This window comes from Dicentrarchus labrax, unplaced genomic scaffold (genome assembly GCF_905237075.1).
Source record: "Dicentrarchus labrax unplaced genomic scaffold, dlabrax2021, whole genome shotgun sequence".
NCBI lineage: Eukaryota > Metazoa > Chordata > Actinopteri > Moronidae > Dicentrarchus > Dicentrarchus labrax.
This window is the reverse complement of record NW_026136715.1, coordinates 6,912,181-6,931,524: the sequence shown is the minus strand read 5'-3', so window position 1 is coordinate 6,931,524 and position 19,344 is coordinate 6,912,181. Positions and strand designations below refer to the sequence as shown.

The following is a 19,344-nucleotide window of genomic DNA, read 5'->3' as shown; positions in this document are numbered from 1 at the left end:
ACTACACACTTACAGAGAGACCTCCAGCAGAAATGGTGCTAGTGGCTCACTTGTACCCACAGCTGCCATTTATATTTGTTCTTTTCAGCTCTTAGATGTAACAACATGGATCAATAATATACTGTTTTGTTGCATATCAAATAGAAGAATACCTTTTTGCTTAACTGAATGGCTCTTTTGTGCTTTCTGGCTATTATTCAGTCTCACATTTTATCCAAAATTCAATATCTTTTCTCAAGACTTTCATCTGAAAATTGGGTTACTTCCTTTTATTCCTGAAAACTTTTTTCAAAGATTTAAGGCTTTAATCTTGCAGTTTCAATACCTTCCTCTGCTTGGTGGGTCAAATTTGGTAGCAAACTAAACTCAAATGTCCAGACAGACAACGCTAGCCACTTTCTGTGCAGATGTAACTCCTTTTAGAGCAACAACTTTAACAAATAGTGGCAGGCTGGCCCATTATGTCGTGTTGTTTGACAGCACGCTCTGCTTGGTAATGGAAGTTCTGAACAGGGACTTGTCAGATCACAGATTTATTCAGTCTTCTGTAGAAAATAACCTGCAAGGTGATGTCAAAGAGTATTCCCCTTCATGTAACAAAGGAATAATTCAACAGTTCATAAACTGTTCAGAGTGACAATCAAGAACTTATTTTCCTCCAGTTGCTTTTCCCCAAAGCTTGCACTTTGCAGTTTATTAGCTGGTGAGAGAAGTGTTTTTCAGTATGATTAGCTTTCTTTATTCCTCTCCTTTTCACTCATACAGTAGAGACTGTGTCCACTCATTTTGTACTACACCTTTTACAACATTTCATGCAAAGAAAACCAGAAAACATAGAAAACTAGCCTGCTGTCCAAAGGCTACAAAATCTTCCTACCAGCACCGATAAAGCAAAGTGAGTGTTTTTAAAGCTTTGATTATGATGTGGATTGTGTTACCTTATAGGCTAGCTGTTTCCCTCTGTTCCAAGTCTTTATGCTAAGCTAAGCTAGTTGCCTCCTGCAGCTGTGGCTGCAAATTTAACGTACAGACGTGAAAAGTGGTATTGAATCTTCTCATCAAACTCTCGTCAAGAAAACTTACAAGCCTATTTCTCAAAATGTCAAACTTCTACTTGTCTTTGTTTTATTACATTATAAACTGAATAGTTAGAAAAAATCACAGACAGAGCAGCAATGTCTAAACTGTCAAATTTAAATGAGAGGATGCTAGTAGAGAGTCTTCCCAAACACTTTAAACACAGTAAATCTCACGCCTGGTGCCCAGTGAACCCGCAACGTTCACTCACAACGCATTTGTAGCTGGGACATCACCACCGGGCAAATTCAAGGCTTTAATGACCAAACAGATGCAGCTGCTGCACAGATGTGAAGGCATGAGGCTGAAAGCTAAGTTTGCAATTGTTATGGTCCATGGGAAGAAAATGAGCTAAATATGCAGGTTCATTCATAGTGGAAAAAGTTACAGCGTCTTATTATCAAGCTTACTTTTGATAATGATGATGATGATGATGATACAGCAGCTCCATTAGCAACATCACATAGACATAAATTAGGACAAAGATGGTAACAATGTGTATTCACTGTTCAGGACATGGTTGGGCTCAGAGACAATGTTGTTAGTCAGCCTTAATATATTATTACTGAGCAGTTTTGACTTTAAAGAAGTGGACAAACATTCGTCAATAATACTGCATTTTCTGTCCAGTGTTGGGCAGTAATTCATTACTAGTAATAATACTACTTTTCCCAGTAACTAGTAGTGTAACTACTACTAATGAATTTCTGTATGAGTAATAATATTACAGTTACTCTTCCAGAAAAGAAGTTGTTGTTGTCACCGTCTACTGATTTGAAGTCCAACAATCCAATCACATCCTTGGATTCATTTTTGTCATTGTGAAGGAAACTAGTTTGAAAGATGGAAACATCAGCAGCTGGAACTCCATTACTAAATCTATTTTACAGGTAAAGTTACTATTTAGATCTTTATTTTACATACACAACATATGCCAAGCTTTTAAAGATACATTGTTATAGATTAACTATCCAACAGGATATAAAGAACTTGTTCCTTCTCAATCAACTAAAAGATTGAAAAGCTTCACAAATGTAATAACAATCCAATAAATATAACACTGACAAGCGCCATCCTGCCACCCAACTTTATTTTCATAGATCAGTATTGCTACTTTTCTTTTTCCCACCACTGAATAATGGATCATTATGTGGGTACATCTTTTTGAAAACAGAGTTTTATGTTAATTCAGATAACTTACAGCCCCCCCCCCCATCTTCAAACACACATTTGCTGCCAAATGTAGCATAATCTCATCATTCAGACATCTGTTTGATTAATACTTCTGAATGTGTATCAAAGATGAACCACAGAAAGTCGCTACACCACACTGAGCTTAATTTAAAGATCATGAATAAATCACATGATGAGTAACCGCTAATACAGTAAGATAGGTAGCAGCTAGTATTATATATTTTAATCCCCTTTGATAATAGAGAACACGAAGAGCGGCTCTTCGGTGCGAATGAATAATTCATCCACTGCTTCTGTCAAGAACTCTTGTCGTCTTAGTATCAACACAAATAATCAAAGGCCAACCAGAGTGTTCTGCATTGTTTCAAGAAGTCCATTACGCTGCATGAAGAGGCTGTTTATTATTTCTTGTGCATTAATCCTCCCGTGTTTGAATAAATGTATCTGTTCCAAAGGCTCTTTCCCTGAAACTACACAAAGCAGGGAGGCAGTAGGTGGGTTTTAGCACATATAATACTGTATTCCAGTACTCTCAAAGCCAATGTGAAGGTGGTAATCTGATGAATATGTTTTAGTGGAATTAAAGGTAACATTTAGGAGGAAACTGGCAGAATATAATATAATATTTTCATTAGTGTATAATCACCTGAATATAGGAATCGTTGAGTTTTTGTTACCTTAGAATGAACCGGTTTTATCTACAGACGCCTTGGAGTCCGTCACGTTTAACCACCATGTTTCTACAGTAGCCAAGAAGGGACAAACAAACACTGGCTGTAGATAGGGCCCTTCGCCTTTTTGTGAGTTTCGTGGCCATTGCATTTTCTCTTGCACAGCCTGTACTCATTCCCAGGGTGTTAAATCCAGATGCAAGTCGTGTTCAGTTAGTTGCAATCTGAAACTTCTCCATTAGTAGTGGCTGTGGCTCAGAGGTAGAGCGAGATACTGAACCCCAAATTGCTCCATGATAATATATATATAACTGTAACTATAACTATAACTGTGTGTGAATGAATGTTTCCGTTCTGATGAGCAGTTGGACCTTGCATGGCAGCCACTCCCATCAGTGTTTGAATGTGCGCGAATGGGGTGAGTGTGGCAAGTGTACAGCGCATTGAGTGGTCGTAAGACTAGAAAGGTGCTATATAAGTACAGTCTATTTACCATTTACACACTGGTCCTTTAATAGAGGGGAAGATAGGATTTATTAGATACAAATATGAAATCATGGCATCAAGGGCAGGGCATACATAACAATAATTAGCAGTGCTGCAGCTTAATATCTTTACAGTTATTTCCCAGTTGCAGTGTAGATGATATAGTGTTGTTTACAATTATGGCTCCCACCCTCGGGGTCAGGAACCCTCCCGAGGTCACAAGATACATCTGTGTTGTTTTGTTTTATTTTTTGGAAAGCAGACAAAATCTGCTTCTGCTACACAGAAAAAACACGATATTCAATGGATACTGGATACTTTAACGTTTTAAGGCCCAGTCGCTCTAAACGCTTTTATCAACTAAACAAATCAAACAGAAATTAGAAAAGAGACTTCCAGCTGATAATGAAAGAAGCTTAGATGAGATTTAGATGACATCGCACTTGTGGGTGAAACATTTGTTGTTGTTAAAGCTGAGGTGAACTGTGTGGTTTATTTATGATACACAGAGGACAGCCGTATAAACAGAACTTCTTGTTACACCTCTAATTCCTGGCTTTAAAGTACAGAGTAAAATATGGTCACGAGTGAGTCAAATATTTAAAGAAATAAATCCACTTGTCTCTTATATTTAGTGACATGCTTAAACGCAGCTGATGAAGTCTAAATATATTAAGTTAGAGTGTTTGAATGTGCTTTAGAAGACAGACTGCAGTCATCAGGTCCTGTAAGAGATCCTTTTTATCAGCTGTTCTGGTGCCGATGTGGTCTGTAGGTTGCTCCACCACTCCGGTCCAGACTTAAATATCTCTCAACTATTTGATGGATTGCCATGAAATGTGTACGGCTCCACCCTGAGGTAATAAAGAGCATTTGGTTTGGGGATTTGTCCGTACCGCTGTGTGCTGATGATGATGTAACTCTGCCTTCACCAGACCATGATTTCTAAAGTGTGCTGGAGCACTGCTCTCCCAAATAAAGGTGGGTTGTCACATCCAGTTGCTGCAGGGATATCGGTGTTGTACTGGACTGAATGTTTGCCACTGTGACCCTGATTCACATATGTATTACTCTATTTACACATTTCTCTAAATAATGTACAGAAAGACCTTGAAATTCATACAAAATGGTGAGTTATTGTGTGAGATAATATGCAGTTTTGAGGCTATACACTGTTCCCAATCTCTACAAACAATGAATGTTACCTTGTCTACTACAATATAATTTAATTAAATATAATTAAAGCCCTCCACTAAAAATATGTTTTTCTTCTTGTTCCTACAGTGTGATGTTTGATCTTCGCTGTGCAGAATGATGTATGTGCAGAGTTTAACACAAGAAGGATGTTTTCACATTAAATCTGCTCAAAGCGGAAAGTTTCTCTGAGCTCACTAAAAAAAAAATCTGATTTCAAGCAGTGGGGCCTATGAGCATGATTTATAACCTCACAAGTAGTCTGGAAGTCAATCCTGGTCCAGTATGCAATTTATACAAGTGTGATGTAGAAACTTGAAGCCACCAGTGCACAAACACTGAGAATGGACTTTATGGTGAAGTAGAAGACAGCTTGTGTCCAGCAGGAAAACTTAACTTAACACTAGAAATTTAAAAAATAGCATATTCATAGATTCTGTAATTCAATTTAATTTATTTATTAAGATATTTGGGTTTTTTTTATTCCTTTATTTTTTTTATTTTTATTTTTATTTTCTCAGATAAAAACACACATTATTGTTCCAAGCAGACTATTTGTATATATGCCTTAATACATGTCTGAGGGGATCTTTAACTACATTAAGGACACTGTAGGTTCAGGCAGTGCACTCAATATGGATCCAATTAATTACCATAGCAACACGGTATACTCTCCCCAGGACATAATCCAAGTAAACCTTGTTGTGTGACAGAAAAGTAAGTTAACTGTTATTGAGGCTGCTCTCTGGCTGTGTTGATGTTAAGGAGGTAGTTTGTGTTCAGTCAGTCATTATTGCCTGTTGTTATCAGTTAGCAGTGGCCAGGCTTGTAACAGATTACAGGTCAGGGTACAAAAAAAGGTAACTGTAATCCATTACAGTTACAGGGGGGGAAAGGGCATACTCAGATTACAGTTACATTTAGTAAAAAGTCTCCACAAGTCTTTAAAGCAGAAAAAAACATTTTACTGTCTGATTTTCTTAATAAAAAGCAAGTTTTTCTTTTTGTTTTATAAGGTCACTTTGTTCTGTCGTCTTATAGTCTTTATTTGGTATTAAGGTAATCCTAAAGAAACTGGATGTAGTAATCAAGTTACATTACTTACAATATTGTGATACTCGGATCAGGGTACTACAGGTAATTAGTAAATGTATCAGATAACATTCTTAAAGCAACCCTCCCACCCCCTCCAGTAGCAGACCCAACAGCAGAGGTTGAGACACAGTAGCCACCTAATGGTACAAGTCTCTCATTACACCAAATTACACAAGAAACAACACTGTAGAGACAAATGTTTACTCCTCAATTCCAAGTTAATATTACAAAGACGAGACATATTCTGGTGGCTAATGAATGTATTGCATTGTACTGACAGGAAATGACAGATTTTATCAGAGCTGCAACTTTCAAAATATGCAACATGACAGTTTCAAATTTATAAACTTAAATGAGCTGCTTTCAGAGCTGTTACCCCATCATCTATGTGAGCCTGCCAATTTCCTGCTCTCGCCAAAATCACTCCCATATAGTATATTTCTGTCCACCCATTAATTCGAGTGTGGACAGCGGATGGAGCATGTGAATCCATCCTGCTGTGGAGAGCTCTCAAAGATTCCCACAATGGAACGGAAAATAATGGTGCCCATGTACATGCAAACTACTTCCTGCTAACAATCTCACGATGCAATCTCTGTATTTTATATGTGATTCTAACCCTGAAAACGATGATTTATAAGTGTATGAAATCTCAGTTCCCAGCTCACTGATGATAGAGAGAACAAACAACTGATTTCAGACGCAGCCTCTGTAAATTATCAGCCTATATTATTAATTTTTTTTTGCAGGTTGAATTGTGGGACCGTGTACGTCACTTATTTTAGTTTTTTATCAGTATAAACTCAGTGAAGTGTGGCACAGTCAAAGCATCCATGTGAGTTTATTCACCAACAAGTGTTAGAATAGAAAATCCTCCATTTATTACTCTGAATTTATTGATGCTACACCTCATAAAACCCTCAGCGGGCTGTAAATATGACTTATGAGCTGATGCTCTTCGTCAGACATCCAGGCTTAAATCCTAAAGCGAGTCTCCTCATCCCAGTGCCACATGTGTCTTATTGTATGACGCTGGAACAATATAGCATTGTATTTCTCAATGCATTGAGTTCTCCTTCACTCTCCTGAATATTTTATATACAGTCATTTAGAATCAGGGGGTTATTAGCATCAGAAACCTACTTCAACATGAAGGTTAAGGACAGTTGCTATAAGCAACTGTCCTCAACGCTTTTATCGCTTTTATGAGCTTTTATCCTGTGCTGTAAGATTAAAGTGATTTTGCTGAAGATGTGCAGCTGTTTATGTGCATGTACATGTTTACAGGAGCTGAATGAGTCTTTTGTATGTGTTTGTTTGTGTAAAACCTTCTCTGCTCTTCAGAATAGCCTACATGAGACAGTATGTCATCACTTAAATAATACAGTTTTTTAATTGGAACATCAAAGCTGCTTCTGTCTGAACACCTAGAAATAGATTTCATAGGATTTTTGGTAAAAGAAGATATAAGTATACTGCTCTCTTTAAAGTTATAGTTCAGAATTTTAAGAAATATACTTATTTTCTTACTTGAAGAGAGTTAGATGAGAAGCCACTCTCTTATCTGTCCATAATAAAAAAAACATTCCTATGAATATTATATAAAATTTCTGCCAATAGATCTTTAGTAATAGTACCTTTAAAATTACTACACGTGTTTCTAACACTGTTAAATGAACAGAAACAAAAATGCTGAAGCAGAGCCAGAAAAGATGGGAAACTTGACTTGCAGTCATAAAAAACAACACAGTACACACAAAAACAAAAGTACAAAAAAATGTTTCCTGTACCTACAATATTCAGAACACAATAATACAACAACTATACTCTCTAAGATGTTAAGTTACATGTGCAGATTATTGCACAAGGAACAGAATCCTCTAAATCTACAGCCTGAGGGAAGAGTGTCAAACTGATACTGACACTCGCTTTTTTGCAGCCACCGTAGTTCCTCCTTCGCACTTGGAAGGGTAGAGGGAAGTGAGCGTGTTGCAATCTGCGACTAGACTGCTAGATGCCTTTGAAACCTTAAAGTAAAGGATCAGATTGCTTCTTCCACCAACGTTTGTTGCTACTTTATAATAACGGCGTTATCCAGGTGTGTGAAGTTTTAAAGAATTCAGAAGAGTTCATAAATGTGGATGTAGCATAAAAACGTGGCTTGTGATGATAAAGCACACATGTGAGTGAATGCTTCACTAGATGTGCAAAGCTTTCATCATTATCCAGCCACAGCAAACAGTTTTATATTGATTTGTGGTTATCAGTGTACTTTGAACCTTTCTGAGGCCTCACTGAATGTTTTTCTGTCAATACTATTGTCTGAGATGTTACATTTAAATTCTTTAAAAAATAAAGTACTCAGCAAAAGCAAACTGTGTGAGGTATGAATGAACCAGCATAAGAACTTTGTTGTTTAAAACATGCTGGGATGTTCAGAAAAGTGATAATCTTGTATGAGTGATCATGCATACCTGCTGTGTGTTAAGCAGAAGCCTGACTATCCATACATTAAACTACTGATGAGAACAAAATCTGTGTATTTACCTATGTAGTGTTAGCTTTTCAGTTTGTGAATCATGTGTTTTAATTTATGCAAACATCATTGATTAAACAATTGTGTTGTATTTTCTATTAAAAGGGTGAACACTGATTAATTGGACATTTTTTGGAAATGATTCATATGAAATAAATATATTTAAAGAAAATGTGACATGGAAAATAAGGAACATTTAGAGTGCTGGATTAAAATTAATCCAATCCAATTAACTTTTAACTGATTCATTACATACAAATGTCTGAAGGGCCAAAACAGTTACCACCCTGCAGTATTACTGTATTGCTGCTGCCTGAAGGATATAAAACATTATTATAAAACCTTACTGATCACTGTCTAACGTAATGAATTTGTACATTTGATGGGTTTAATGACCAATAATGATCATAAATAAACAGATGATGGGTCTATCTGTACTGTTTATCACTTGTAAACACAGAGGGGATTCATCTAAATCAGTGTCACTGTAACCTCTCTTCAGTTGCTCCTTCAGGTAGAAAACACATTTCATGTACAGAGGTGAAATGGTCGTGATCAATACTCCCGGCTCTGCAATCGCACACAGAGATCTCTTTCATTGAGCCACACAGCCGTCAATAGTGTGTGGTAAATTCATATTTTATATGTCCCTGGAGGAGAGGATTTTTCTATACTGTACTCTCACCCTGTTAATGTTTATTATTTAGTGATTTCTGCTCGGCCTAAATGGAGAAATGTGGACAGAGAAGAAGCCTGAAAGAAGCAATTTTGGGCCATTAAAGCTAGAGAGGAGATAACGTTGGGGAAACTCACAAGAGACGGCTACATTTTGAATAGCGTCCCCTTCAACTGAGAGAGACAGAGTCAAGCCCGAGACATTGCCAACGAGTTTTGGCAGCCAGGCATACGTTTGCAACTGACATGGATTGGCCACCTGGTAACCAAGGTTACTAAGCGGCCAATGTTAATGCCCGATTTTAAACTAAACCAGTACCCGTTCTCTGGACAAAGGCACTTCAAAAATGTTTTGTTTGTTTTTTTTAAGGAGGAGGAAGAAGAAAAGAACATATAGAGACCAACTTGAATATTTGTCGAGTCTGAGTGCAAATACCAATGAGACCGAGACAATAGAAAAGTCCAGACTCAAGTCCAAAACCGGACTCAAATACTACAGTTAGACTACAAAGTTCAGGGAAATTACAAATTCCCCCTAAAACAAAACAAACCACACAATTACCTGTCTCTTAGTTCATGTTGAAACTATTATTAAACTACTATTGTTTGATCTGTTGCCTTATCCAGACTTTTTGTTCATAGAATTTTTCTACTTCTGTGTTTCTTTTCTTGCTTTGTTTAGCTGTGCAAACGGTTGTAGGTACAGGTGGAACTATACATTTCGGCTGGTCTTTCTCTGCCATTATTGAGCGACTATAGCTCGGTACCTTTAACAATAACTGCCCGGCCAGCTTGTATGAGAGTCTGATCATGTGCAGAGAGTGGAGGAGGGGCAGTGCGTGTTAAGGTAGACAAGTAGGAAGGTAGACAGGCAAAACAGCCAACCAATCAGTTCATTCAGTCCAGATGAAACGATGGCTGGGTTTATTACAGGCCTGTGTAAAGAGAATTTCAACCAGTGTAACACAAAATGCTTCTGAAATACATTGACAGGGTTTGGAGGGTTACTTTAAATGTAATCTGATATAATTACTAATTACATGTTAAAAAGGTCAATAACCTAATCCAAGTATCACAATGTTAAAGTAACAATAGAACAACGTAACTTTTGAAAAGAAAATCCTCACTATGACAACTAACATGCTGATGTTTGGCAGGGAGACTATAATATTGACCATCATCATCTTAGACGATTGTGTTAGCATTAACTAATTAGCACTGAACACAAAGAACAGTTCAGTCTGATGGGAATGTTGTTGGTTTTGTGGGTATTTTGTCATTGTCTATATGAAATTTCCTGACAGTCAATAAAATGGCTATTGAAATATTTCAGTCTGGACCAAAGTGGTGGACTGACCGATCGACTGACAGAACAATGTTGCCGTCCCTAGAGCCGGTAGCGTGGCTAAAAATAAAAAATAAATTAAATTATCCCTCCACCTTTTTCTCACAAAGTACTTTTGTCAGTTTTTACCTGATCTCTCAACTCTTTTAAAAGCAGACTCTCCTTTGATGTACTGAAGCAGACGATAGAAAGACATATTTGACTGATGAAAAAGCCTACAAGCTGTCTTTATTACACTTGTCACCAGAGGAACTTAATTCAGCCTGACAGCTCCATTTCACTGGCGATGTCAACCTTATTGCAGCTCAGTGTCCCTGCAGTTGTGACGATCTCTGCTGTCATTATTAATCTGCTCCTTCCCCCCTGACATTTGCCGTTGTGTTTGTGCCATAATTCAGCCTTCGTGCTCTGCTGAAAACACATGTACTGTACGGCTCAACTGTTGCACTCCAGACTACAGCGGGAGACTTATAGCTTCATATCGGAGTGATGTCTTTTCTGCTTCAAATATTAAGACGTACTGTAAGTGCATGTGATCATAGGGACTGCATGTGGAGGGAAAACAATACAACTAAAAGTTACATTATCATGGGAAAATAAAGGATTATGAGGCTTTGTTTGTCACCCTGCCTGAATTTATTTGTGTTACTTTTCTCCCAAAGGAAATGATTAATTAACTCTCTGCCCATAGAGAGAGTGAGTCATAATCATTTTTATCTCTCTACTCCCTTTGGTACGACTATGTACGAGCAGCCAGATTGGTAAACATGGCGGTGTGCTATTTCTGGTTATTGAACATACGTCTAGAGTTATTATAGTTTAGTATGTTTCATTATTTAGTTTTTAGCTTTCAATTCAGTTTAGTTTTTGTTGTTTAAAAATGTTTAGTTTTAGTCTAGCTTTTATTAGTTTCACTGTTTTTTGTTTTTTTTAAACAATAATATGCTGCCTATTTGTCAGGGGGCAAGAAAAGGTATTACAATACAAACACTTTGTGAGGGCAGTTTATTCACAGTCATGTATCCCCGTCTTAAGCTTGTTGTGATTTGACCAAACTGTCGAAGACTAAAACTAAAGACATTTCTTGTATATCTTTATTTTAGTTTAGTTAGTTTCATTTTAAGTATGTTTATTTCAATTCAATTCAATTTATTGTCCTCCAAGGGGGAAATAGATGTTCACATTACTGCACCTGCAGGCAACACTATACACTCAACAAAGAAACACGCTATCCACAATTAACAAATCTACAGAACAAAACAAAACCAAAAAGTTCCTCCAATAACAAAGATTAAACAAGATTCTTTAGAAAAGTCTGAAAATAAAATAGATTTTAGGGGTCAAAACAGGGTTCACAACAATATCCCTTTACCTTGAGCAAGCTTTAACCTCAATTGAAAGTGGCACATTGAGAGAAATAAAGCTCTGAAGTGATGATGCAGAGACAGAGCCTAGGCTCCAGCAGGATCATGGGAAAGGAGAGCTGAGCTCTCAGCTGGCTCGGCCTTGGACTTGGCAGCAGATGGTCTCCCTCTCAGAGTCAGGCGTCAGCTGTTCACATGAGCACAGGTCGGACGCTGAGTCTGACCCACAGCTCGCAGAGGGAACCACACAGTCACACAGACTCCTGACAAACTCCTGACAGCCTGCGTCTTGCTGCGTTTACTTGAATTTGACAAAACTACAACTGAAGATACTTTTCTCTGTGAAAGCTCACGTATACTCTGTGAAGATATGCCTCATTTCAGGTAGGCCATGGAAATAACACTTTTTTCTTGTCATGCTTTCATTTTTCAGAGATTTAGCTCTGTCTTTATCACTGTTATTGAGATAGGAAGTTCTTTAATCTTGTAGATGATGAAACCGTCACATATTGTAGAATGAAGTTACAGAAATAACATTTTTTCATGAAGTGGAATTTGAACAAAAACAATAAAAAAGGAATTATTTCAGTAGCTTTTCACCCTCCACCGAGCGTTACTCTTTATGTGGCACCTGTGACAAAGTGCAAGTGTATTTGTGTTTTACGCTCACCTTTTACAAGAGGAGATAAACAGGCAGGAGGATCACTCACCTGCTAAAGCTCCTCTAATTCCCTTTGCTGGACCATAGGATCTGCCTGAACAGCTTATGAAGTCCTATCAGTAATACACACTGTAGTTAGACAACCAAGTCTGAGCCAACAGGAGAGGAGTAAATAAACACAGTTCATTGCTTAACACATCTTTAGTCTCCTGGAGTTAAAAAATAAATTATTTACATTGGTTAATTTAAGTTTTAAAGTGATGCAAAGCTGTTACCAGTGGTGAAAGTAACTAAATACATTTACTTACATACAAAACAATTTTGAGGTGCTTGTATTTCCATTGTATACTTATAGTCCAATTGAAAGGCAAATATTCTACTTTCTTCTTTCCACTAAATGTATCTACTATAACTTCAGTTACTAGTTGCTTTGCGGATTCATATTAATAATACAAAATATGATAAATAAATGGTTATGGTGCATTTTTATATGTTAAGATAACCATTGATTTGCTGGGGGGAATTCATAAGCTTTACCCAGCAGTATACAAAGTAAAAAAATAAGTTAAGATTAGCTCCAACTTTATCAGCTTATATCAAAGGGATGCATTGATTATTATAAAACAATAATATAATATACATTATACTTAAATCGCCCATTCTACATAATGAGAACTTTTACCTTTGGTACTTATTCATATTTTTGTACTTTTACTTTAATAGAAGACTGTCGCTATGACTATGTTGTATTATTGTTGAGCTGTTTGATTTTGTTATATTTTGTAGTTAACAAGCACCAAAGCACATGCCCAGAACAATAAGCCTGTATGATGATAGCACCAAGCCACCAGGTCATTTCCTCATCTGTATCCTGTTCTTAAAACAAAAGAACCAGGAAAGAGAGACGTTAAACTCAGAGGGGATCCCCAGTTTCCTTCTCTGGTTCCTGAACGGGGAATTGCACATAGGAAAGAGCCATATATCTCTCTCTCATATATCCACTTAGATAACGACACCTGAAAGCATAATGACGTCTCAAATGGAATAAAAGTAATATTTTGAAGGATTACTTCCCAGGATGTTCATAAGACTTGATGATTAAAGTTAGCAGCCAAGGGAGGGAAACAGAGCTCATTTTACGTTGTAATGGCAGCTGAAAACACTCTTTGTCTTTTTGCAGGTGCACAACAGGAAACAGTTCAGTACGAGTTCTTCGTACAGGAGCTTCCTCTTTCCCTGGATGCCACATGCAGGACATTCCAGTTTCCCCTCTTCAATGAACAAAGCGGATTCACATCCAGAGCAACCACAACAGCAGTAGAAGTAATAATCCTCCAAGATGGCAGTCACTTCACTCTTTGTTACAGAGGAGCCAGGAGCTGGCTTAGCTGAGGTGGACATATGTACGCTTGAGATTAATATCAAGCATGAAGTCATCCCATCTATTGTGTGCTCTGTTTGCTTCTCATTTGGCCTCATCCACTGCTTTTTCGGTATGTATATTCATGGTGCCAGAACTGATATTAATTAGCGAATGTGCCTGAATTGTAGAGGTGAGGACAGGCTACTTAAAGTCAGTATTTCAACACACCCCTGCTGTCAGTGTTTTCATTCTCTAAATGTTTCATTAGCTCACCTGACGGCTTAAAACCCACAGTGGCAGGTGTCTGGGAGCTGCCAGGGGTTTAGGGTGGATGAACACAAAGCTGGAGGAGGCAGATGGGTAGTCTTGCGTCTGAATTTGACACAGGCAGCGTTAATGAAGCACCACCTGTTGCACTGTATGACATCTCACTTGTTTCACTGTGTTAAACCTGACAAAAGCTCATGTGAGGTGACAGTAATGTTGTTGTTTTTTTATAAACAACTTCCAGGCAGTTGCAGTGTGTTGAGTACAATGCTGTGAGGGAGTATTACCAAATTTAAAAAAAACACAACAATATAAGGCCAAAGAGTTCAACATAGCCTTATTTCTGTCTCTGTTTTCACAGAGAAAATATGTGGAGAAAAATCCAACAAACACAAACTGTGAGTGTGATTAGGAGTAGTGTGTCCTATGGACCTCAAACACGTGACATTATGCAAACACACTCGCTGCCAACTCGCTGTGTTCCCACTAACTCGCACAGACAATGTTACTGTTGCCTGTTAGGAATTTTAAGAATGTAAATAATTAATAATTTGAAGCAAAACAGCAGTTTCAGTGCAGTGTTGTCAGAGTTGTGTTTTCTCCTTTGTATGTTGCTATCATGAGCAAAAAATTGAGTTTGAGCTCTGACATTACTCACATGAAAAATATTAATGACAGATGTTAGAGTTGGACGTTATATTGGAACAAACTCACTTATAAAATGTAGTTCAGTAATGTGTGACGCATCGACATCCGCAGGGTCGTCCAAGTAGCTCAGTGAGATTTGAGTTAAAGTCAAGAAACCCGTGAAAGTGCTGTATGAAACTGTTCCTCAGTGTATCTCTGATACAAGCTCTTAACTTTAAAGAATTTACATTATATAATCCAAACTAAAAACAGGCTGTAGCCTACAGCTTCTGATCAGCACAAATTTACAGTGTTTTAAAATACACTGTAATGCAATAAGTTATTTTAACTCAAATTGTTTTACATCAAAAACTTTCTAAATATTCTTGATTAAGCAGCTTTTACTAGTAATTTTAAGTGACACTAACTTAGTTTTGTAAGTTACAGAAACAAGTACAAATGGAATAAAATTAAGTCAATATCACTTTAGATTACTAGTTACTTGATCAAGAATGTTCTCTTGACTAACAAAATTGAATTAGTAATTTCGATGTAATTAGTTTCAACAATTTTTTGAGTTAAAATGAATTTATTTGGTTTTACAGTGTTGATTTTGCTAAATTTTCATAATAGAGTAACAATTTGAAAAACTGAAAATGGCCTCAGAATCACAGAAATATCACAACACTTACATTTATCACTGAATCAGTTATTATCTTATTTAAATGAAACAATATCAAATAACGCCGTAAAACGGCTACTAAATGGTCCGTGTGCTAATTTCGTCAAAATTATAGCAATGAAAGAAAAGTCTTAATTCAGCAGTGTAGATTAGAAAGTAGTTTCAGTCGCTCTACTAAGTCGGGAATGGGGTGAACTCACATCCACTACCATACACACACAGCCAGACCGCATTGGTAAACAAAGCGGAGAGCGGGAGTGATAGCATCAGACACAAAGGGAGGGACAAAATTCTCTGCTCAGGACACCATGACTCCATTATTCTTTACATAGCAAATAGTTGTTTGCTGCTATAGTAAAGTTTTAATTATCATGCATATAACCTTTAAGAGTTTTGAAACTCATAATCATAACCTTTGTTTTTATTCCACTTTTTAGGATACCGCTGCTTCAAGATGGTCATGTTCTTCTCTGGCTTCATGCTTAGCTCAGCGGCCGTACTCCTCTTGTACCACAAGGAGCCTGTGTTGGACACCCAGCTGGGGACAGAGACAAAGGCAGGGATCGGCCTGGGCGTGGGCGTGCTCTGTGGGCTGATGACCATGCTCGTGTCCACTATGGGACTCCTCCTCAGCGGCCTACAGCTGGGGAGCCTGGTCTGCCTCTCCATCCTGGTGGTTATCGGACAGTTTCACAGCCTTACTCCATTGTGGGTGCCTCTCAGTGCCGTACTGGCTGCCAGCATTGTCACTGCTGTCTTCACACTTCAGTGGCAGAAACTGTTCATCATCATCTACACGTCTGCATTTGGAGCAACCACTGTGATGCTGTGTGTGGATTACCTGCTGGGGACATTCATGCTGCCAGATCAGGTGTATGATATGCTGTGTCAAGTTGCCCCACGTCCATTTTGCTGGTTTAACTGGGCGACCACCGGGATATGGCCTGTTATGAGTCTGATAGGTGTGTTGGTGCAATGGAGGTTTACTGCCAAAGGAGTAACACACATAGAAGGTGAGTTTAATGAAATATACAGCCACTGATGCATTAAAATTCAGGCTGTTTTTATGTTAAATATGCCCCCCCCTCCCAGAGCTCAAAGCCTCCTGGGATATTATATACTCATGATTTCCCTTTGGATGTTTCCCAGCTTCACACAAAAAACAGAAGAAACATGCCAAGAAGCACAGACATAGAGAGTCAAAGAGAAGACCTCAACCACACCGTCGACGCAGGCCTCCAGTGCTGAAACGCTACGCAGGAGACGTCCTGGCACCGGTCAGTGGCTAAGATTAAAATGTGTTATCATGCAGCTTTTATTTCTTCAGAGAAGCAGTTTAGCCCTCACCATTAATGTTTTAAATTCCAGTGATGGAAGAAAAGCCCTTACGTGTGTCATTTTTAAAATCTTACGTAAATACACAGAGTTTTTAACTGGCCTCCATATGACCTACATAAACAAACGAGAGCATCAGTCAGAGGATTGGCTCTTTCTATACAGGTATTCTTCATTCAGATTCAGTTGCATTCCTCTTGTCATCTATGAAACAACGTGGTGGAAACACTACAACCTTTGGCCACAGGGAGCGCCAGAATCAGCACAAATTGGAAGCTCCTTGTAGGGGCTTTAAGTATTTAAGTATTATCATAAAATGTAATTAAACTATCAAACGTAAAAGTACTCATGCAGTAAAATGCTCCCTGTCAGTTACTGGGGCATTCATGTGTAAGTTGTATTTTACTGCTGTTTAAGAATGAGATCATTTTGACTACTTTATATGCTGTTTGGTGGTTTAGTATGGTAAATCTATCATATTCTATAAAATCATCATATATCTGTAGCATCACTGTCCTGTATCTCTAAAAAGTAAAATTCTCATGAACTCAGAAAAACATTCATGTTCTTTTTTTAACGTCATTCAGTGAAACACTTCACTCTGTTATCAAAGAACCAGGAATTATCTTAAGTAATCTAAAGTTTTCAGCTTTGTGACAGGAGCTTATTTAGCAAGAAAGTTGGACAAATTTCTCAACCCATAAAGGAAAACTTTATCCTAAAAAAATCTAAATCACCAAATCAGGAAATACATAGTTTTCACTGGACAGGAAGGGTATTAAATGTAACTAGTAACTAAAGGTGTCAGACAAATAGCAGTAAAGTAAAAAGTACAATATTTTAGTGGAGTAGAAGTATAAAGTTACATAAAATGGAAATACAAGTACCTCAGATTTGTACTTAAGTACAGTAAGTAAATGTACTCAGTTACATTCCACTACTTTAACTCTGATTGCATAATATCCTCGTCCTGTATAAAAGTACAATAGACGATCAGGCCAGTAACTAAATGTGTCTTCCTCCTGTATTGCCTTTCAGAGTTATCTCCGAAGCCTTCAGGAGCGCCAGATGGGAACGGGCTCCTCATCCAGCAGCGTCAGCACAATCACACACACTCTAATTGACTTTGACTTTGAGACGGGCTCCATGGTGCCTCTGACTGCTGCCTCTCCTGTCTTTACAGTCTGAAGGAACAAACACCATCAAAATATCTGCTACACTGACAATCAAACATTCCTTTGAAACGTTCACTTCCGAAGAAACAATTCAACCATCTCGACTGCTGGCGTGAATCCACTTTGACCGGTTCATCAGATAATCATCGACATGCACACGTTGTGATTTGAGATGATTGGAGATCATCTCCTGAATGATGACGACGACACACACAGTCATCAGACAATTAGTGATCATTAAAATCCTTTGAACAGTTTATCTCACATTCGCTTTGTGTTTCACAGTCGAGCTTTTACTCTTCAGATATACCATGTGTCTAGATCAGTTTGGGTGTTTTGAAGTTCAAGTGTTACTGTAATAAACAATAAATTCATACCAATATATGCAATTAAATTAAGGATCTACATGAGAATAATGGGGAATATACCACCTTGATAATGCACTGTTTCTGGAGTATTGTCTTGTATTAATGTCCATTAATGCTGGTGTTCCCAACCGAGGGGTCGGGATGCCTTCCTGATTTTAAGGGGAGTGAGAATGTATCTCAACATTTCGTTAATTTCTGTGAAGGCAACATTTTTTGCTTAGATGCTATTTATGTATGTAATGTATCATTTTAAAAATACATACTACAGACAGAGAATTGTTTAAAACGTTCCTAAAACTATCAGGAAAACTAATCTCTGATCAATATTCACAGGAAATAATCTGCTCAAAGTTCATCCAAATCACTTGTTTTAATCAAACTTCCTGCAGTAATTGTGTTCACTATTTGGGTTCATTGTGCAGTTTATTTGTTATATAATATGAAAAATCTATAAAATATGTCACTTAGTCAGGGGTAGAAAAGAGGTCCCTGCAGAAAAAAGGTTGGAAACTATTGCTTTAAAGGTCCAGTGTGTAAAATTTAGGAGGATCTACTGTCAGAAACATAATATAATATTCATAGTTATGTTTTCATTAGTGTATAACCACCTGGATATAGGAGTGTTTGTTTTTTTATTACCTTAGAATGAGCTGTTTTTATCTACAGATGCTGCGGGTCACCTTCCATGCAGTCTGCCATGTTGAGCCGCTATATTGAGCCGCCACGTATCTACAGTAGCCCAGAGCGGACAAACCAAACACTGGCTCTAGGGCCTTTCACATTTCTCCTAAACACTTCACAGCCTGTTCGGTGTTCAAATACAGACATGAGCAGTGTTCAGTTAGTTTCAATCGGAAACTTCACCGCTAGATGCCACTATATCCTACAGACTGGTCCTTTAAAGCAAAAAACACTGTGAAAGTAGAGAGGAGTCACGACTCAGTAACTGAAGTTGCAATACAGTTTGCTAACATTAGCTAAGGGTCATACTAAACCAAGTAAGGCTGCAGCAGCAAAAAACCCCCAGAGTGCACTTAACTGATCAACTGTGCTTTTTATTATTTATTAATTCATCTTTTCATTTGAAAGAGAGAGAATGTGTTATTTCATCTTTCAAAAGTTACAGAGTCTCACTTGGCAAACATCCTTTGAAGGCCCTGCACACCCACACAGGCGTTATCACTTCCTCTGGCTGATTAGACGCCTGCTCAGGTTGAAGTTAGACGGAG

The 19,344-nt window shown here is 37.8% G+C and overlaps 1 protein-coding gene across 1 annotated transcript; it reads left to right on the top strand.

Moving 5' to 3' along the window:
• Positions 1–11,813: 11,813 nt before the first annotated feature.
• LOC127377361 (transmembrane protein 198-like) lies at positions 11,814–18,141 on the top strand. Its single transcript, XM_051425161.1, has 5 exons — positions 11,814–12,021; positions 13,479–13,791; positions 15,675–16,250; positions 16,387–16,514; positions 17,611–18,141. The coding sequence occupies exons 2-5, from the start codon at positions 13,638–13,640 to the stop codon at positions 17,758–17,760; spliced, it is 1,008 nt and encodes a 335-aa protein (XP_051281121.1). The 5' UTR covers positions 11,814–12,021; positions 13,479–13,637; the 3' UTR covers positions 17,761–18,141.
• Positions 18,142–19,344: the final 1,203 nt, after the last annotated feature.